Source organism: Phlebotomus papatasi, chromosome 1, assembly GCF_024763615.1.
Source record: "Phlebotomus papatasi isolate M1 chromosome 1, Ppap_2.1, whole genome shotgun sequence".
Lineage (NCBI taxonomy): Eukaryota > Metazoa > Arthropoda > Insecta > Diptera > Psychodidae > Phlebotomus > Phlebotomus papatasi.
The window spans coordinates 46,296,125-46,318,910 of NC_077222.1; the positions used below are offsets into that span (position 1 = coordinate 46,296,125).

Below are 22,786 nucleotides of genomic sequence, written 5' to 3' on the forward strand. Positions count from 1 at the left end.
ATTTTAAAAATTGAGGGCGTTTTGGAAAGCTCTCGTGAAATGCCACTTCCTCTTCTAACATCACAAGTTCATAAAACCACCGCTAGGGGCGCTGTTTTTAAAAAGAAGAGTTTTCAATTTTCTAAATTAAATAACTCAAAAATTCCTTTACGCATCGGACTGAAATTTTAGTATGTTGTAGCCGGTGATTATACTTATCAAACAAAAAAATACTTAAGTCGATCCATAACCCCTAACCCGAGCTATAATGGGTCAAAGTTCGTATATTGACCGGCCTCTATCTCCGGTTCTGATTAACATTTTGAGCTAAATATTGGGTTTCTGATTTCGTCTCGATGAGCACTTTCAGATGGAAGTTCAAAAAGTGACATATATTTAATATATTTTTTAGGAAAATTTTTTTTTTTATGAAATATTTTTTTATTGCTCAAAGTGTTAATTCGTTATTGCTGGTTTAGTAAAACATATCATAATCCTCGTAATCTTTGCTATTTCTTTAATATTCGGAAGTAAAATGACGAGGTGCATGTGACAGCTTCATTTTTTCTCCACTTTATTTTGGTGGAAAAATCCACATAAATTCTCCGAGCATTTCCATGGATGTATTCTATATAAAAATCCAGCATAAATCCATTAATTTTCCTTGAAACGTATTATGGAAAATTCCTATGGATTTTTTTAAGGAAAATAGTGGAAAAATCCCAAGGAATTTTTCGCTTGTTATTCCTATTCCGCTTTCTTTTGCTATGGGGTATAGAGAACTTTCTAGTCTACGTTTCACCCATATATTACTTTTCTGTCAGTTCATCCAAATTTTTGATATTTTAGTTTTAATACAAAATTTGTATAATTTCACGAATTTGATTCAAGATAACTGAATGGCGTCTCCCAACTTCAGCTCCAAATCGAATTTGCATACATTCCGAGTTAGCTCACATTAAGAATCTCACCTACATAAGCCGGTTAGGATTATCTGTCCCTTTTATAGTAAAATATATTATGGATGTGATATTAGTGACCTGTTATTGTTTGCAAAATTTATCTTTTACATTTTGTGCATGTGTAAATTAGGGCATAAAACGACAAATATTTACAACAGGAAATTTTTGTCTATCGTGAACTCATGCAATCAATTAATGTGCTATCAAGGTGAAACTGTGTACATGTGGAGGTCTTTTTAGCTATTATCTATATTTATTGTTGAAACGTCTGATTGCTTTCTAACCAGATAGTTAAGTTAAAAAATCTCAAATTGATATGTTAACTTATCATATATTCACTATCTGTTCGAGATATTATTAAATATTTTATGTGGAAACTCATAATATTCCAATTTTGTCGCGAGGCAATTCATTCGTGTTAAGTCTGTCTCAACGTTCGCCATACGGACATGATTTTTTTTTTAAATTATATTTTGAAGAATATAATCAACGGATCAGTTGTAATATTGTTTTAGAAATCAATTCGTAATTGATGTGAGGTGTTTGTGACTTTTTTCTTGCCTTTCTCATTGAATTGCGTATATTGCGCGGAAAATTTTCCAATACCTTTTTTTTTTCAATCAAGATAAAAGTATTTGACACTTAGAATGCGAGAATAAAGTTTGAAGTTTCAAGTGTATAAATAATATATACCTATGTAATCGAAGGGTTTATTTTAAAATATTGAGTGACACGTCATTAATGGATCTTTTGAAAAAGGCATTTTGAAGTGTTCATTTTATGTGCTGTATTTCTCGTGAAATTCTCAATTGATAAGACGGGTATAAAGTGGATTTTTCTTCGTAAAAATGAAGGTGATATCTCGTACGACAATAGATGGTGAATTTTTATTTCTCACAGGTTAATTTGTCAATTTTATATTACATATTTTTAAGCAGTATATAATAATATAAATTTTAGTCAATTGAATCGCATTTAAATTAATTAATTTGTACACTCAAAACCATATTTTGTAATGTAGATATTGTATGATCGATTAATTTTACCACACTTATATATAAATATCATTAGCTTTGTTGATAAGATAACACTTAATTTATTGGAAACGTTTAATAAATCTTGTATTTCATCAACTCCAAAGATATATGTTTAGTTAAAGTGTGTTTTTACGTATAATACAAAAATTGTTTTTGTGATGCATTGGAAATCCGATATTCTAATTTTCTTTCGAATGTAATTCATATAATATACATATCATTCACATAAAAATTGACAGCATAAATTAGTTCACAAAAATGTTTCTCAAAAACATACCTTGGAATTAAAAAGGATTGGCAAAGCATCCCATCTTTGGTGAAATAATCGAACTCGTGATTCCGATATATATTATATTAAAAATACTTACTCATTATTATTAATCCTATCGGAATATTTGTTACAATTGAATCATGTTTATATGATATTGTTATTCTATCCCATGTTAGAAGAATCTGGTAGTCCGTTTGTAGACTCTCCTAGGAACGCCTTTCCCGTATTGTGGATACTTCTTCCATGCTTCTGAAGTTGTCGGGCAGAGGCGGTGCATATTATTACGTTTCATTCCATGTGAAAATGTTTTTTTTTTTTTTTTTTTTGTAAACAACTCATTTGTTTGCACCGGGCGGGACACGAATTCAGAACTGTGACAGTCGAGTCAGAGATCTCATCCGCCCAATACCAACGGTCTTGTCTATTACGCCACTGAGATCCCCTACCATTTACCTTTATTACAACCGATTTGAACTGATTCATAAATCATTCAAAAGATACGCAAAAAATAGCTGAGGAATAATAAAATTGATTTTCGGACAAAAATTACTTATCATCATCACTTATCACTGGTTCATGACTGATTAGAACCCGTTCGGGCTTTTCAAAAATTTCAAGATCTATTCAATGAGCTCAAATATGAAACCTTTCGGTTAAGAAATATGCTCTATATAGAGCCTTTTTAACCTTGAACTTGAAAAACCGTTTCTGGAAAAGATTCGACGGTATTTTCATATATGGACATAAATTTCCCTAGTGTGCAGAGACCATAACCGTTTGGGTTCAAATATATAACAAAAAATCGAAGAATTGTGTGCAGCTCAGAATAAAAAACGAATATATCATGCTTTTTTAAATATATAGTTCAAATTCTTTATAGGCAACTTTATGGAGTTTATTCCATTTTTTTTATTTTTCACAGAATAGAGGGGCTCTTCTGAAAATTTTCGAACTTTTCATAAGCCTGTTCCTTTTAAAATTTATTAATATTAAGATAATCCTATTTTTAAGAAAACTTGTTTTTATTTATTTACGATATCGTGGCAATTTATACATTTCCAATTAAGGCTGCTATTCTGCCATCTTTATAATTTTGTAACTGAGCAAGATCCAAGAAATTTGGTATTCTCACAGAAAAAATATAAAGTTCTAAAATATTACTACTCTCCAAATATTTTAGACCTTGTTATAAAGTCTCCAACAAAATTTTCAAATTACCATATTCTACATCCAAGAATTTTTCAATTCATCCAAAAATTCTTTAACAGTTCCATACATTTTCTTGTACTATCCAAGGAAAGTTTAGAGGTCTTTTTAAATTTTGTAAAGTGAAAGTTTTGTCAAGGTTGAATTGAATATAATTACCTTTAAATATATTTTAATGCTTTTTTTTAATGTTCCATTTTTTTTATATCTTGTTTGATTTTTGCTATATTTCTTGGCGGCAGAATTGCTCAACCTTGGATTGACTCTAACAAGAATTCCAAATTCCGCAAAATCTTACAAAATTATAAAGATGACAGAATAGCAGCCTAAGTTTGTGATATCGAAAATGAATTACCAAATTTTAGGAAGGGTTGCTGATGTAGTTTGATACTACTTGTTAACTCATTGTGCACATACATACATACATAGCACTAAATGAGTAAACAAAATTATGTGAAACCAGGTTTCTAGAGTAGCGTTCAAGGTAGCATTTGTACTACGTAGAATGAACCAGCCAGACCATTGTATGAAAATCGTTTTTTTCCGGGTGTAAATATTTGTGATCTAGAAGTGTCAAAACGTGTTGATACAAAATTTGGGCTTGATCTGAGGATGTAGCATTTCACCTTGGGCCACAGAAGCTAAGAATGTAAAGAATTTTAGCTAAAATGCAGAACAGGTTTTTCAAAGAGTTAAGTATTTACGTGTTTAGGGGAAAGTGGGGCACTTTTGAATTTTTGATTTTTCACTTATTTTTAAATTAAGTTGAGCCTTATTGTGATATAATTTACCTGTTCAAACAGATTAAGAAGCTAATATTACGTTATGATATATAGCTCAGTTCTACTTAAAGATAGGAAAAATATCCCAATTTCAAAGGTACCACTTTCAAAGGTGACCCACTTCTCCCCAATATAATGACTTTTCCAACAAAAATTGCAATAATACGTATTACTTCAATTTACTTCCCACACCTCCTCTTCATTCACATTCATTTTATTTTATTCTTTTTGCATATCGATTGTGAAACCACTTTAGTTTTTAGATTTAGATATAATTGCATTAAACACATGATTTTGTGCATCCATGCAGTCTTTCTCATTTATTTTTTAGCGGCGGGCGGTTAGAACTTTTTCGTAGAAATCAAATACCGATTTCATCTATTCTGCACTATGATTAGATTATTATCACTATTGCTAAATATTATAAATGCTATTGTGAGAAATATGTCTGATATAAATGCTTGGGGATAGTACATCCATACATGTGAAACTTGTGAACATACATATTTTGGGGAGAAAAGTCCATATGAATGGTATAAGTATGTCATTTTTAGAGTAAAACCTATATACTTTGGGATGTTTACGCATATGCATTTACCTATGTATATAAGGTGTTAAAGACTCTTAACTCATATTAGTAACCAATATAATAAATTATATCTATTTTAATTGGAAATATGAATTAAATTACGTTGGGAATATCAGAAAAATATCACGTAGCACGACTTTCTAAGAATTTGTAAACTTAATTATATTTAAACTATAATGCTGCAACCAAACTTTATGTATTTCCTAAAATGTGCATACGGAGTAGTTTTACACTTATGTACCGCTTGCAAAAATCTTATTTTTACGTAAAACAGATTTTGAAAAACCATAAAATAAGTACCTAGTTTATGATGTCTTTAACAATTTTGTGATATTTGAGAAATATATTTTATATAATAATTTAAGTTTTTTACAAGTTGTCCATAAGTGTATAACATCCATGAGTGATAACTCCATCCTATAAATTATATTTTTGAGTATATAATTCTAATTTCATTCCCTTCTCCAAGGAAAATAATTGTAATTGTATGTACTGTTTATAGCGTAAATAGAGTCAAGTTTACATAATGGCATTATGAAAAATGAAGGAGGTATATCTTTCTCCTGAACATTTAATTTAGCACTTTACTGTTTTTTAAGTTCTTGTACATAGGGAGACCGGGGCAGAATTAGCCAGCAAATGAATCTTTTAGTTGTATATAATTTGAAAAAAAAAGGTAGACTGATTAATATTTCAATGAATAGGAAGGGAGGTGTTTACTTCGAATAAATAAAGATTTTAGCTCAATATTTCTGCTAAGGCAAAATATAACATACCATTATCTTACTATATTAATTCTGCCACGGTTTCCCCTAATTGAATTTTCTTTGTGTTGTAACTGTTTGATGGTTTTGGAATGCGACGAGGGCTGGGAAAAAAGAGTAGTGACAGGAACCAATATAAAAAGAAAAGTCGATTATGTAGAAACACAGTCATGTGTAAAAAATAGATCAGGAAAAATATTTCCCCTTTTCATTTTATATTGGAATAGCCCCATAATGCTAGCCAGTTCTCCCTTAATTGTTTTAATATTTTTAAGTATTATCCGCGGTATTATAGAATATTAACAGAGATTCGGGATTTTCTATCTGTAACATTAATTTAAATTGTAATTTCGATAGCAGATTATAAGTGTGATCACACCTATTTATTTTATTGTTTCTCACATCCCCTTCTTTAAACGTGAAATTCTCAATAACTTTATAAAAAATTATTTTCTAGAGAATAGGCCTGTAAATGAAGGAGCTTAGATCAACGACCTACATGCAATTATCCTGTTTTGTTTTGTTTTTGTATGTTATCTGTGGGCGACGTCCGGTTGTTTATACGTGACACAATATACCTTTTGTCAACTTTTTGCATACAACCTATCATATAAGATTATGTTAGTTAGAGTATAAGGTTCTAATTTCACACAATATAGTAATTTTTTTCTGTGTATTGCATTTGTTGCGTATTTTCCTTAAAATCAATTTAAATTAAAAAAGAAAAGAAATAAATCTTTAAATTATCTTTTATTCGGAATTTTGTTCAAAATGTAATACTAAATAATTATAGTAAAATTTAATTATAAGGAAATTTAGAGCGAAGTTTTCTTTAAATTTCCTGTGTCACGTTGAATAAGTCACATTTTCGTCTGAAATATACTTCTTATACGTACAATGTGTGATGTACTTTTTACAATTTCTCAATATTTACTTTGGGTTAAACACAATGTTATACAGTGTGTTTCTGGATGTGATGAATCTCGTACCTTTCACATAAAAATTTTAATGGAATATTTTACATTTCGTTGGACAACCCTGTTGGGTGACACAATGTTGAATAAAAACGGTTGGTGGAGGTGACAATTCGTTTAATACTTTCAGACCAACAAATTTATATTATACTTCAGTCCGTCTTAGTTAGAATATTCGTTGTACACTAGGTGAACCGAAAATTGTTGTTGATATTCCGCCTGAAAATAATATGGGACGAAAAGCAAGGGTGCAGAGTTAATAATGGTACGAAAGCATACGGTGGAAAGTGCTTTAGTGAAAATGTTAGCACTCAAATGTGAACTCATTTGTCATCAACATTTTCATCGATACATACATATATACGTATATAGAAAAGGGAGTTACAAATTGATAAGATAACGATATGATTTTTTTCTCTTTCGTTGATCATTTATGTATTGTGCAATAAAAATTGACTCCATATTTCATTTCAAATTTCGATAGACATGGGATAAGTTCGTGTGTAATTTTCCTGGCAAATTAAACGAAGGTGAACTAAAGTTGAGGAATATTTAAGTACAGTGTATCTTGAAGTGGTTTTATTCTGCATCACGATTTCACCTGGAATAAAGTGAAAGTGTTCTTGTGATATATGTTCTGTAGTCCTGTTAGCTATGGTCATTATACTTTCAAGTAATTCAAAGGTAAAAGGATAAATTTAGCTTATTTCACTTAATAATAAAATTTAGAAACAAATTTCTCACATATTCAAATTTATAAACTATGTGTTGTTAAAGTTATAAAAATACACAGTTCAATTCTCTTTGCGAAAAATATGAACTCTTTTAGCGCGTGCCGGATACCCCTCCTTTCTTAAAATATAGTTTCACGGGTTTTTTCTTTCTACTTTCCCTCTCCTCTCGACAGTCTCATATATTTACTTATCGGATTTTTGGTGTTCTGTTGAAGCAAAAATTTTCAAATTGTTCATTGAAAGATTGACAATGTAACAAGTGTTCGAACAAAATATCTAAATTTAAAGGTAGTCGTGTGATCCTTAAAAGGATTTTAGTGGCCTCATACACAATTATTAGGCTGAGAATGTAAGTGTAGGGCTATGTCTACATAAATGTCCTTTTTGGCTTCAAGCAGAGAGCCAGCGGTTGGTATCAAGCATCAAGTGAAGAAATAGGAATATACATCTTAACATAACTTTGTATACATTTTGAAAATCAGGGTATATACATACACACATACCTGAGAGTGACACATTATATCTAATATGAAGCGCCGATACAGTTTTCAGAAAAAAAAATGTCGCCCAAACTTTTTCTTACATCTTCATTGGCATAATTTACGTTTTATTATTATTGTGAAATCTTACTTATGCTCTCTTTCGCTCGCTTTGGACTCTGTCTCTCGTTCTTACTTGATTGTGCCATCAAGAGAGCACTTTGCGTGTGATTTATAGCACTACTTAAGCGGAGGAGAATAAAATGCACAGGTAATATAGCTGAAAGAATACGGCGGCGAATGTTTAGTATTTAATGTAAAATAAAATGTAAAATAAGAGTGAAAAGTTCTGTTTATAAATCTGCATTGATGATCGCTCTCGAAATTTATTGGCAATTGTTGAAGAATTATATTATACTTAAAATTGATGAAAAATATTTATAGCCTTTTAATGAAATTTGTCATTTCATCAAGAAAAGCCGAGGGCAATCTAACATTATATATTATAATAGTGTAGGACTTATAAGAGGGTGTTTTATCGTAAAAGTATATTTACATTCAGAAAGAGATGAATTTATATTGCAATAAAAGTAATAAAAATGGTATAATCTCATAATTTTATCGAAACCTATAATATACATATAAAAAATTATATTTGTACACATTTATCCAGTGATAAGGGTGTATTTATAGAAGTTAGTATGTAGGGTGGCGTATATAATTTATCAAAAGCTATCGCAGAATTTTGTATGGTTAAATTATTTAGATGGTAAAATTTACTATTATTTGTTTCAAAGCTGAGAATTGTTAAATCTTACAAGTGCTTTTGATCAATTCATATTCAGTCGGAAAAGACACTAACTCTGTTACACGTCATTTAAGATGTCATTTAAGATATCAGTTGATTGATACATTCTAACAAAAAGATTAGTTTAGCTTAGTTACTATCTAATATTTTTAGTGTCATAAAGAAATACTAGAATTCTTTTTTTTTTATAAAAGTGAATAGCACAGCCGAAAATACCTTGTGTAGTCTATAATGGCGTCTACACACCAGAAGCAATTTTCGTCAAAAATTGCGTTTTTTGAAAATTCTGACGTTTCTGCCTACAAGGATACGCAAAATTTTCTTTAAAAAGACAGTTTTTAAAGAAATTGCGTCTAGTGTGTAGAGGCCGTTAAATTCTATCAAAAATGCAGCCACGTGTCAATATTTAGTAACAATATGTAAATTGACGTATGGGAATTTTACTGATCGAACTCCACAAAGAGAGCAGTATATATAATCCCTTGATTTTAAGATAAATATATATATATATATATATATATATATATATATATATATATAATATATATATATATATATATATACATCGGTGGCAGTCAAAATCCCGAAAGCTAAAATCCTGAAAAGGCCAAAATCCCGAATTTTCAAAATCCTGGGTATTCGAAAAATTGGAAATCTTGAAAATTATATGGAGGAAAATGTTTAGAATAATTTCCTAAGACATAAAAGATTTCCCTTTGCATCCAGCAAGCGCGGGTACAATCGTGGGAATAGCTGTGACACTTTTAAGAATTCGAGATTTTTTGGCTTTCGGGAATTTGGGCAGTTCGGGATTTTGGCTTTCGGGATTTTGGCGTTCGGGATTTTGACCGTGACCCATATATATATTATGACTCTTTACCTCTAACTAAAGAGTTATCTTAGTAGGAATTTTGGAAACCCGAAGTTTTGAGTTTCTTGACGTCTCACTGTTTGTCCGTCCGTGAGACTATTACTACACCTAGAGCTCAAACGGTTAGAGATAGAGAATTGGGACCTTCGGGGGACTCTTCTCCATATAACTCGACCCTGGGACCATTAACATGCCCCTCATTTTCCTCTCATGCTTATTTAGGATCGCATATTGCGATTTTTTTCAATTTTGGATATGTTCTAGATATTGTCTTACGTTTTGGCTCGTTGGAAAGGTCCTTGACTAACCTGAGCCGATTGCAATAGGCCATCAACCGGCAATGAACCTATTTATAACCAATAACTAATTAATAATAATAATAATAATAATAATAATGATTTTTGTTCGAAATTCAATTATATAATAATAAGTTATTAGGTGAGATTCTTAAGAATCTCACCTACTATAATCCTAACAAAATCTCATGTCCTCCGATCGGCCCCAAACTTTGCCAGAATGTGTTTTGACACTTCATAATCACGAATATACGGATGGCTAAAAACCGTTCCCGTCCGTCCGTCCGTTCGGTCCGGCCGCTCTTTGGAGCTTAATAGCTCCTAAAATAAAAGAGATATCGACTTGCGGTTTTCGGCAAAGGTTATATATCGTACGAAAATTGCAACTTGGTGCATTGACCCCCCATCCCCCCACCTCTCCTTCCACCAATTTATTTTGAAGCTTCTCGGCTCATAACCAATTTAAACAGATTTAGAATAGCGATTTAAAAGGGACAGATAATCCTAACCGGCTTATGTGGGTGAGATTCTTAACATAAGCTAACTTGGAATGCATGCAAATTCGATTTAGAGCTGAAGTTGAGGGACGCCATTCAGTTATTTTGAATCAAATTCGTGAAATTATACAAATTTTGTATTTAAACCAAAATATCAAAGATTTGGATGGAGTGACAGAAAAGTGATATATGGGTGAAATGTAGACCATAATGTTCTCTATAATTTTGCCGTAGAACTTGATCTCATCGATTAATCAGAAGCCGAGATAATCGACGTTGTTTGTTTCTGAATTCGTTTTTTCGACCAGAGCGCCCCAAGTGTTCATTTGATGAACTTCAACTATATCAAAGAATTGTTGTATTTTGTGAGACTTTCCATTTAAAACCCTATTTTAAGTGTCTTGGTGGAGTAGAGACAGTCAAATTGGCATCTGAGTGATTTCAAAGTGTTATTATGGGAAAAATCAATTTTTTCACACTTAAACGGCAAAATCGGACAGATCGCATTATCTGATCGAAAAATGATGTATGGACGAAATGTAAACACAAATGTCCTCTACAATTATGTCGAAGTAATCATCAAAATCGGTTAAGCATGTGTCGAGATTGGTCGAAATTTTTTTTTCGACCGTGGCGCCCCTGGTGTTGGTCCCACCAAGTTCAAATGTTTTAGAAAGTTGTAGTATTTGGTCAGATGTTTCTTTTAAGCCCTCACTCATCAAAATCGGTCAAATAGAACCGGAGATATGATTTTTTGAATTTGAACTTTGACCCCTCATATCTCCGGTTCTATTGAAACCACAGCGCACTTACGCACCAGGAAACGCCCTAGACTGGACTACAACTTACTAAAATTTGATTAATTTACACAATGCCGTTTTAGAGAAAAATGAGTTTGAATTTCGATGAATTTTGACGCTATCGCAGCGCCACCTGTGGTGACCTTTTGAACTTCCATCTGAAAGTGCTCATCGAGACGAAACCAAAAACCCAAAATTTAGGTCGATATGTCAATTAGAACTGGAGATAGATGCCAGTCAATGTTCGAACTTTGACCCCTTATAGCTCGGGTCAGGGGTTATGGATCGACTTAAGTATTTTTTTTTGTTTGATAGGTATAATTAGCGGGTACGACATACTAAAGTTTCAGTCCGATGCGTAAAGGAATTTTTGAGTTATTCAATTTAGAAAATTGAAAAATCTTCTTTTTAAAAATAGCGCCCCTAGCGGTGGTTTTATGAACTTGTGATGTAAAAAAGGGAAGTGGAATTTCATGAGAGATTTCCAAAAAGCCCTCACTTTTTAAATTCTGATAATTAGAACCGAGTTATGAACTGAGTTATGGCCATTTTAACAATTTTTTTGACCCTTTTTTGGCCCTTTTGGTCAGGGGGGTCGGGGGACCTTAAGTTTGATATTGATCGAATGCTGTAAGGCCCAGTTATAACATACTAAAATTTGAGCCCGATCGATGCCATAGGGGCGGAGCTATTGAGAAAACAAAAAAGGGGGTCTTCAAAATGGCGGAAGGAGGGGTGGGGGGTCAATGCACCAAGTTGCAATTTTCATACGATATATAACCTTTGCCGAAAACCGCAAGTCTTTTAGTTTAGGAGCTAAAAAAGGAGCCAAAAACCGAACGGACGGACGGACGGGAACGTAACTTAGCCACCCATATTCGTGAAGTTACGACAAATGCTGATTTAACTGACGATATATTCGTGATCAGGAAGTGATGAAACACATTTTGACCAAATTTGAGCTCGATCGGACGACATGAAATTTTGTTAGGATTATAGTAGGTGAGATTATTAAGAATCTCACCTAATAACTGAATGGCGTCCCCCAACTTCAGCTCGAAATCGAATTTGCATGCATTCCGAGTTAGCTCACATTAACCCATTCCTTACCATGGTATTATACATCATACGCAATTCGCATTCGATACTCGAATTGCTGTCGGGAATGGATTTTCAGTAACTTTAGTTCTTCGATTACTTGAGAAAAATAGTCCGACGGAGATGAAAATACATTTTGTTATTTTTCTCTTGCTTCGCGGAAGGTCATGCAAAATTTTTGCTCAAAATGGCGGACTGAAAATTCGACATCCCGTCGAATTTATTAAAATTGGCCTCTTTCGTCTTTCCTGATTTGAATTCTGGTTGCCAATTTGTTTTCTTGGATAGTTACTCTATCTAAAGCAATAGAGTTTGTAATGAATTAATGCACAGAATTTAAATTCAATGTCTGTTAAGTCATGTGTTTGAGGACAAATCCCCGCGCCCCTCATCTAATTCATCTAATAATCTATAGGAAACTAATCCCAAAATATGAACATTCTATCTCAAGTATTTCTGGTACATTGACTTAATGGGATTAGAATTCACAACTTGACAGTCGAGCCGGGATCACACCGCCCAAGAGCCGAACGCTCTTACCAATTGCACCACGGAACGGACCCCCTACATTAAGAATATCACCTACATAAGCCGGCTAGGATTATCTGTCCGTTTTTTTTACTATTTTACGTTCTGCTAAAAATTATATTTTCCTAGAAAATAAAGATTGTTTTATGATAGCGAAATATTTATTTTTTTAAACATATTGGTAACTTTCTAAAATTTCCAACAAACCGTGATAAAATTCATAGCCTCATAAATGAAATGACTAACTTTTAGCAGATCTTAACGTTCTCCTACACCGGAACTACACATAGCTGTATATGCAGACAATAGCAAAGTCACAAAACTTATATACAAACACACTATTTCCGGTATTTGCATGAAAGACCCATGTTTGTTTAACATTCGCCCACAATTCAATTTCTTACTGTACTGAATTTTTAAGCTTCTGATTTTAGAGATATGATCTCTAAGTAATCTGTTATCTTTGTTAACTGGATGTAGAATATGAATATAATAGTAACAAGAGTTGAAAGGGTGTGTGAAAAGTCATTATACAGCGAGAAATTATGAATTTTTGTGGTGTTACATTGAAGACGATTATGTGTTTTATGATTACACAAATGACGCTGGCGCGTGCCTCTTATTTGAATAAATCAATTTTAAATAGACAATATTCTTGTTTACTTATTAATGACGTTGAAAATTTCAAAGTTCCTCTGATTCATTACCGAAATTATTTATATATATAAATTTTTATTCTCTTCAGATGGAAAATCAAGAAGTGAAAGTTATAAAACAGGAAAGATCACCTGATGGACAAACTAAAGAAGTAATTGTTGAAGAAATTTCTCACCAAAATCAAGATGCAACTGCTTCTAGTCACCCGACAACAGTTATTACCACTCAAAGGCATCGAATGATTACTACAGCAGGCGACATTAGGTGATTTGTAAAAATATTTTATTTTTGTTGTAAATACAGTAGACTCTCAAATTCGGGCGTTTGGGACCGAAATGTCACCCGAATTAGAGAGAAATTCGGGCGTTCAAACTGTTTGAAATGCAACGGCTTTTTGTTCATCTACATCTATATTAATCTATAACATCATAACCACGAAAAATTATGGAAAATTTGAGCACATTTGCTTCAATTAACAAGGATAAACAAATGTGAAGAATGTCAACAAACTTTTTTTCAAATTTAACTGCTGCCCGAATTAAAAGTAGCCCGATCTTAAAAGAGCCGAATTAGCGAGAGTCTACTGTAGATCAATTTGAAATATCTTAGGGTAAATTATATTATGGTTTCGATAAAAAATCTCTGATTTTTTTCAAACAATTTTAAGAACTTTTTGAAGTTATGCCCAACGCACAATAACTTATGTTTAGTAAACATGTTTTTGACATTTCAATGAGAGTGAGTGAGATCTAGATCTAGTCATCTCGCTTACTTTCATAGGAAATTTTGAAAGCGTGTTTACAAACAAAAGTTATTGTGCGCGCTGGTCATAACATTGCGCTTTAAATGGTACTTTAACATTAATTATTTAATTATTTATCATACACAGGCCTGATGACCATTTTGTACAGAGAAATGTAATAGGGTGCTTGAGCCCTCTTCAACACTAACTCAAAATTACTTAACAGGTGTTCCTTATGAAGTCTAACCAGGGCGCCTTCTTACAAAACTTACAAAATTTCGTTTGAAATTACTGGTTCTATAAATTCAAGTAGAGTTCAAGTTTTGCGCACAAAGGAGAAATATTCATTAAAAATGAAAAACAGAACAATAATTCAAGCTAAAGGGTTACGTGAGTAAAAAAGAATAATTTTAATTTAAGTTTTTGAGCAAATAAAAGTACAATATTAAACTATATTTCTGAAATTTTTATATAAAAATCTTTAAAATTCAGCTGTTGGTACCAGATTTTCGGAAACTTATTGTGGAAAAAATATACTTTTCCGTGGAGAAGATTTTTCAGAGTGTATTCATCTGATATAAAAAACAAAATATTTCTTGTTAGCTGATGAGTTAACTCGTACTTGGACGGTAGATTTTTTTAAAATTATTTTTAGTTTTTTTGGCAGAATTTTATACAAAAACTACAAATTTCGACGTATTTTACACCACCTTTTGTCTTGTAGAAAGAATTTGTGATCAAGATTAAAAAAAATATACCGCTTAAGTACGAGTTTAATTCATCAGCTAACAGGATATAGGTATTTAGTTTTAAGAAGTCAGATAAATACACTCTGAGAAATCTTGCCTACCGAAAATTATGTAATTTTCAAAAACTGTCTCCAAAATCAGGTCCTAACGGCTGATTTTTAAAATTTTGATATGAAAATTCCAGAAAATATAGTTAAAGTGTTATACTTTTATATGCTTAAGAATTCGAAGTAAATTTTTGTTTATTATGTTAAAAAAAGATGTCAAGGAAATATACTGTTTTTACATTGAATGCGTGACCCACGTAACCTCTAAAATTTCGCAAACTTTGATATTTCATATAATTAGAACCTTTTTAGAAATCAATCCAATGGAATATTATTAAATTTGACCTTATGTAATTTTTGAATTTTTTTTTAAATTTAAGTTTGCATCAAATTTTGGGAACCGTTGAAGCCTTGAATGATACTGTCCAATAATTTATTATGTTTTCTACACACATTTACAGTAAAACCAAATAATTTTAAAGCTGAAACATAGAATTTACCACCATAAGAATTTTTCAAATAGAAAAAAACCGAAAAGGATAAGGTAAAATTGTCATCTAAAAGAAATATATTTCGAGAGATGTCGGGCACTTTCGAAATTGGACCTCTTATCTTCTATTTTTAAATTTTCTATTTTGAATCTCATCATAATATAATTTAACTAAAATAACGAAAAATCTCTTTTTGTTTTACAGAGACGTGTTTAAAATAAATCTATGGATTATTCTTATCTGTCGGTAAAATTCTTATGAATACAGAGATTAGATTACAGTAGGGTTGGTTTTTTGCGGAACGCTTGCATGGAATCCTTGGCCCATTATGCATCCCTAATTAAATAAACACTTTTTAAGGGCAAGATGCTTCATTCAGAAGGCCCGTTTTTTGGTTAAACTTCATTAAACCGGCGGCTTTAATCTTAATAGATCTTCTATAATTTACCCTCTGATTAGGAAAATTCATAAATTTATTTTATCAACGTCATGAATATTAATATTAGTATATTAATTAGAATATTAATATTAGTATTCATTTTAACTTCATATTGCTTTTTATTTCATTAGAGAAGTAAGCAGTGCTCAAGAGGCAATAGTTGATTCTCAAGATCAACAATATGAGGGTAATCATGAGTATCAACAAGTTGGTAATACCGTTGACGATCACAACTATACCTACGAGCCAGCTATTGCTACCGTAGTTACAACTCAAACATCTACTATGGCAACTGTGCAACAATTACATGTAATCAAACGAGAAGGTACCCCAGACAAGGAAGTTAACGTGAATGATCCAACCCAGCACCCTCAGCAGACGCAGCAACATCAAACTGTTTACATAGAACAATCAACGGAAGAAGGCGATACGTATAGGTAATGCAATAATCTATGAAGAGAAATTTAATTATATGATCATTGAATATCCACATAATTTAGCACTAAACCTTTACAAAACCCTTATTTTGGACATTTTAGTATATTATTTTTTCTTACAAATTAATATTTAATCAGTTTACAATGTATCTTTAAAAAGAGTGTCAAAATGTCCGAGGGTTTGCAAGCTGGTCGAAATCCCGAGACGGAGTTCCGCATTTCGATTTAAATTTGTTTATAAATCATCATAAAACCATCTTGAAGTTGAAAAATCTTTAAAGAGAGTGCATTTAAAAATCATTAACATTTTACAAGTTGACCAAACTGGGTAGAATTTATGTTCTTGACTTTGAAAAACTCAAGATGGTGATTTTTCCATTGAAAAGTGTCTATGGACGTAATTTTTAGATGGACTGTATCTAAAACATATCTAAAAACTAAAGTAATCGCCAGGAAAAATTGTAAGATAAGACAAAAAACTATGTTTTTGAAAGGGATGGAAGGGATGGGATAATTTGGGTAAATTAGTTCGCTAGAGAATGTCTACTTGTGGGGGGTGAGTCCCCTAAGACCGGAAGTAAAAAAACCAGTGATAAGCCCAGATAAGCTTATGGTAGCTGAGATTCTTTACAAGTGACCTCGAAATGCGTGCAACTCCGGGGTGCTTGCAACTCGGAATGCGTGAAAAGTTGAATTTTGGGGTAAAGAATCGCATCGAGGAAACGGTTCTCGGGCCCCGAAATGGATAAAATTGGCTTGTGACCACAAAAGCTGAGATTGTAAAGAATCTCAGCTAAAAATTCCTGCCACCACTTAGGATCGAACTGGAGATCTCTCGTCAACTAGACGAGTGCTCTACCAACTGACCACATACTCTGCCTGGCATCAACCATTTGCATTCTGCAATTATTTTTTTTGGAGAAGATTGGATGATTTGAGCGCACTTGCTCTGATTGACGATTCTTTATATATAAATACAACTGATATTGAACAAAAAGTTCGCAAAATTCTCATATTTAATATTAAGTCTCAAAATCAAAGTTTTCTTTCGTAAATTTTATCCATTTCGGGGGCCGAGAACCGTTTGCTCGACGCGATTCTTTACCCCCAAAATTCAACTCACAATCGAATTTTCACGCATTCCGAGTTGCGAGCACCCCGAATTGCACGCATATCGAGGTCTCCTGTAAAGAATCTCAGCTACCATAAGCTTATCTGAGCTTATAACTGGTCATTTTCTATTTTATTTCTATCTCCAGTCTGAAGAAGAATAAATATTTAACTTAAATCTTTAAGCTTTCTTCAATTCAGAATAATTAATGGAAAGAAGTATGAAAGCCTCCAAGAGGAAGTATGTCATATACACATGTATACTTCTCTTTCAGTGTTAAGTCTTATATCATACACATTAAGAACGATATTCATTCCTTTAATTTCTTTTTTAAGACCATAACAAGAATTTAAATTTTTATTTTTTCAGGTATACAAATGTCAAGTATGAAACTGAAGAATATCCCCGATTCCCTTACCAACCTCAAAATAGAATTCAAGCCACATCAGATGAAATAAAAACTTTGGAAGAAACACAGCCTCAGCCGCAAGCACAAGAAATTCAAATATATGAACAATCGGAACCGCACAACCAAGAACAACAAGGACATCATGACTCTGGAGAAGCTAAAGCTCAATATACTAATTTAGAAACTGTGCAACAATTACCAACAGGATCAAGTTATTATATCACAAGCGAGGGTTATGCAACTCCAACAGGAAACTATTCATACCTACAATCGTCATCTTCAAAGGAATATCCGAGCTACCATCCTAGTAGTCCTAGCACTGTGTTATATAAAGGTTAGAAGAATCTGACAGCCCGTCAAATCATTGCTCTACCTGCCGATTTTACTCGGAGATTTTTTGAATTGTAACGGTATATTCTAGTACATTCAGAGGAAATCTGTAGATTTTCTGAAGAATTTCTGTCAGAAAATCTGTAGATTTTTGGCACAAATTCTGCCGAAAATCTGCAGATTCTCGGCAGAATTTCTGCATTGGAAATCTGCATAGTCTCCATTGTCTCAACAAAAATACTGTTGATTTATTAAGAAACTGTAGAAGTTACAAAGAAAATGGTATGTTCTGCTTAACGAGCATTATCGATTAAATATTTTAGATAACTAAAAAGTTGCGAGCAAAAATACTAATTTCTTAAAAACCGCCAATCGAATGATACAAAAACACGAAATTTAGGTCGACACTATGTGTTTAAAGATATCACTTAACTATTCTCTACTTATAATACGACGTCGCAGAATTCTTTATTTTATATAAACACTGTGACATCACCAAGAATAACTCTATTGAATTTTGCAAAATTCAGTGAAAAATATTCCATCTTTTCTGACACAGCTGTCTGGAAAATCTGGATGTAGAAAAATCTACAGAAAATCAGCAAAATATCTACAGAAATTCGTCAGAAAATTTGCAAAAATTTCTGACGAATTTTGTCCCAAGCCCAAACAAAATTCGTCACAAGCCCAAACAAATTTTCTGCAGAAAACTTAAAGATATCTGACGAAATTATTTGACGGGAGCTTTTCTTTTCTTTCTCAATTCATAATTATTTTTGTTTTATATGTTTTTTTAGGACACTAATAGACATATGTAAATATTATTCTTTTTATTGCCATTTTTCAGATCCTAATTTGGCATCAGCCTTGTCGACGAGACAATTGCAATATCATCATAATATAGCTAATACACCACATATCTATGATGGCGCAACTGTTTCATCAGGATCACCATCAGGGCAACAAGTTTTCACAGCTTATAAAACAGAACCTACAACTTATTGGGCTAGTCAATTGGATTTCAATGTTCCGACTGTAAATATTTAATTTATAATAATTAGAATTACTTTAAATAATAATTGAAACTTGATGTCGTAAATTATAGGGATACGGAAATTCTATAATTTTGGATAACACAGTTCCATCTGGACCTGGAGATTATACAACCAATGGATCATGGCCAACTTTGAGTACAATTGCTGAACAATATGATGGACAAATAATCCCAGCGCCAGATATCAAAGAGTGCGTGAACTGCTCTGCATCATCGACGCCACTGTGGCGGCGAGACAATAGTGGTCACAATTTATGTAATGCATGCGCTCTATACGGGCGTCAAAATCCAGGCATTAATCGACCACCCAATCGGAATCAGAAAGCAAAAGCGCCGGCGGCTAATGGGAACAGGCGCACCGGGGTGCAATGTGCCAATTGTCAAACAACCACCACGACCCTGTGGAGGAGAAATCACAACGGTGATCCTGTTTGCAATGCTTGTGGTCTTTACTACAAACTGCATAATGTATATGTCCTCATTTTACAATTTCTTGCTTTAGTGTTTTACTGAAAGAGTTTCAAATTTCTATACCTTCTCATTTCAGGTACAACGTCCACTTTCAATGAAAAAGGAAGGAGTTCAAACAAGGAAAAGAAAACCCAAGAATGTTACCGGGAGTCAAATAAAAACAACTTTAAGTGGTGCGTTGTGTGAAAAAGTTATACATACTGTTAAAAAAAAAGTATGCCGTTTAATGAGTCAATTTTTAGTTCCAGGTACTGAGAAAACTTTACCCCCAATATACCCATCACAAATTGAGATGAAGATGCCTGTATTGCCAACAATTGGCCAAGCACCGACGGAAATACACTTGGTGTCTACTCAATCGTCAGGTCAAGAGCAATACTTAAGTGTTGGTCCTCAGACTCAATCGCCTCATTTGCCAACAACCACAAATTTAACGAGGCATATTAATTCAACGTAAGATAAATAAAAAGATTTCTCTATACTTCATACATATAATATATATTCATATAATATACATCTTATATTGAACGTTTTTGTAACGAATTCTGTGATTTTTTTAGAGTACCCCCACTGGATGGAGGCCGGGGAATCAATGGAGAAATTACTAGTGTAATCACAAGTACTGGACTGGCCGAAAGGAATTCTAATTGATGTTACCGCTAAAACACTCAGGTCTCGAAATTATATTCTTGGGGAATTTACGCTTTAAGACAATTATGTGCAAAATTAGTATTTTTGCTTTTTTTCATTTAAATAGATTTTCATTTTTTTTTTGTATACTTCATGTTGAGTTTGAGAATTACCCTAGTCATGTGCAAAAATCCTTTAAAGAGAATGAAAAATTGCTTCTTATTTGCATGTATACAATTAAATTACCAAACTATCTTGCCAATCATATTCATAGGGCAATGCCTAATTTTGTTTTTGAAAACAGGCATACCTATGATATTTAAAATCAATAAGGTCATAAATCGAATACAAATATTAGTATGATACAAAACGTTTGTATTTCATACTTCATTTGTTCAATATTATAATAATTTTAAAAATACAATATTATATAGTAGTTGAAAAGTATTTTATATTATTAGTTTTCGAAAAGAAAGCATATGAAATAATAAAATATTGAAAATAATTGTAAGTTTTGTACACACATTTTAGAAAATTATATATTTTTTGAAATTATAAAAAAAATATAAATATAGTACGATAGGTCATGTATGTATAATAATAATACATTATGTAACATATATGGATGGCAGTGTAAAGACAGTTAAAGGGAAAGACAAATAATTAGAATATTTTCTAATCACAACTAATGAAAAGAGATAACAATAATAAATTCTGTATTAGTAATAGTAAAATAGAATGCCAAAGATATAATCGATGGTGGAGTACCTTGGAAATGGGTTTCAAAAATTATTTTGAGAGTGAGATCGACTATGTAAACTATATCATAATAAAATATCTGCAAACATCGAAGAAAATGATTTTGTTAAATAGCAAAACATGAGCATAAAATACTTCGTTTTAGTGATTTTTTTAAACTATTTTAAAATTAAAGGAAAAATATAAATATACAGATAGATGAATTAGAGCTCCATGTATATTATAGATATTTGAAAATGCACTATGTTATGTATGTACAAGAATCATTTCTAAGAGTTTGTAATTGCGAAATGTATATTTGCTCTTTAGAGATATAAAATAAAATGAACACTTAATATGTTTATATATACAGCATTCTATGTAAATATATAGGGTATGTATTGAGTACATTATATATGAATGAATATGCGATGCGACGCGCCAGGCTTTTAGACTGTGACACCAAACGGCTTTTTACTTTACGAGATATGCATATGCATGAAACTGTTGCAGCAGTGTGGCAACGAATAATGGAGAAAAGGTCTATAGAATTCCTCAGAATTATTGTGAGAGAAAGAGATAATCTTTTAAAACACAAACAAAATTATGATCAATTTCCAACCAATCAAAAAGATACACATTTTATGTATAAAATATTGCAATGAAGATTATTATTATTATTATTTATTATTAAAAATAATAATATTAATAAAAAATAAATAATAACATTTTATGTATAAAATATTGCAATGAAGATTATTATTGCAATAGGACTATTATACTTTTACATTAACTATAAAAGTTCAGTAAGAAGAAAAAAATTATAGTGAGTTAGCCATATGCATTTATAATTTGAATTTATACACATACTTTTGTGATAAATTTGAGTGTATTCTATATAAGATTAATTTTCGATACTCATTTCGAAACTCATACCACTTTGACCTTAACATTTGTTTTCAAATAAATGTCAAACGATCTTATATGGTTCCACAATGAATCGTACTTGTAAAGTACCAAGAGCGAGGTATTCTCCTAAGGACTTCAAATAAGAATAAAGATGTGTTCTCGTAGTGATGAGGACAAAAATGCAAAAGTTATGAAATTTTGATTGAAGTAAATCAAAATGGAAATATTATAGGGTAAATTAAGCTAATTCAAAACCTGCTCCAAATGGAAATTTTTCGCTACTCCAAATGGAAACGTTACTGTTTTCACGATAAATATAGTACTAAATTATTATATTTATATATTATATTTTCTATACCACAGTTTCATTATTTAGTTAATTTTGCTCCAAATAAAGCAAAAATCTTTTCATATTCACAAATTTTAATTTGTTAATTTCTCAGAAAAATGAAAAGTGTACCTTTTCACCATCGCATTTTTCATTGATCGACCATGTTTTCCAATGAAAAACACAATGAGGTGACTGTTGTTTATTCGTTTTCTTTAACATTTAATGTCACATTTTTGGCTAATTTTAGTTAAATTAGGTGCTAATCTTTATTGTTAACAATACGTGAAGTTTCCAAATGAAATAATTACCTATTTCGTGAACAAAAAGGGTTTTTCTGAAGAGTCTGCAAATGCTTCAATAGGAAACCCCGGAAATATGATTTTTTTTGGAGAGATTTTCTTATTATTTTAGATGGGAAAGGAGAAAAGACCAGGAATAAGAACAAATCCTGCACTCAGGAGCAACTGAACAAGGTTTTGAAAGCCTTTCATCGCGGTTTCACTTACACTGCTTGTCTCTAATTAGAAACTTTCCCTTGTCTCCATTTGGATTAATATGTTTCCAAT

The 22,786-nt window shown here is 31.9% G+C and overlaps 1 protein-coding gene across 4 annotated transcripts in view; it reads left to right on the forward strand.

Annotated features, from left to right (window-relative positions):
• LOC129799435 (box A-binding factor) overlaps nucleotides 1-21,346 on the forward strand; it is a 26,326-nt gene extending 4,980 nt beyond the window's left edge. For 2 of the 4 annotated variants that reach the window (XM_055843291.1, XM_055843290.1), the window contains exons 2-9: nucleotides 13,421-13,596; nucleotides 15,932-16,237; nucleotides 17,718-18,091; nucleotides 18,935-19,122; nucleotides 19,193-19,609; nucleotides 19,689-19,785; nucleotides 19,855-20,065; nucleotides 20,173-21,346. In XM_055843291.1, coding sequence (XP_055699266.1) covers nucleotides 13,421-13,596; nucleotides 15,932-16,237; nucleotides 17,718-18,091; nucleotides 18,935-19,122; nucleotides 19,193-19,609; nucleotides 19,689-19,785; nucleotides 19,855-20,065; nucleotides 20,173-20,263 — 1,860 coding nt within the window. In that variant the 3' untranslated portion in view covers nucleotides 20,264-21,346. Of the gene's footprint in view, nucleotides 1-1,352; nucleotides 1,842-6,969; nucleotides 7,249-13,420; nucleotides 13,597-15,931; nucleotides 16,238-17,717; nucleotides 18,092-18,934; nucleotides 19,123-19,192; nucleotides 19,610-19,688; nucleotides 19,786-19,854; nucleotides 20,066-20,172 lie in introns of those variants that run through there. The other 2 variants (XM_055843289.1, XM_055843288.1) reach the window with 2 other exon arrangements.
• Nucleotides 21,347-22,786: the final 1,440 nt, after the last annotated feature.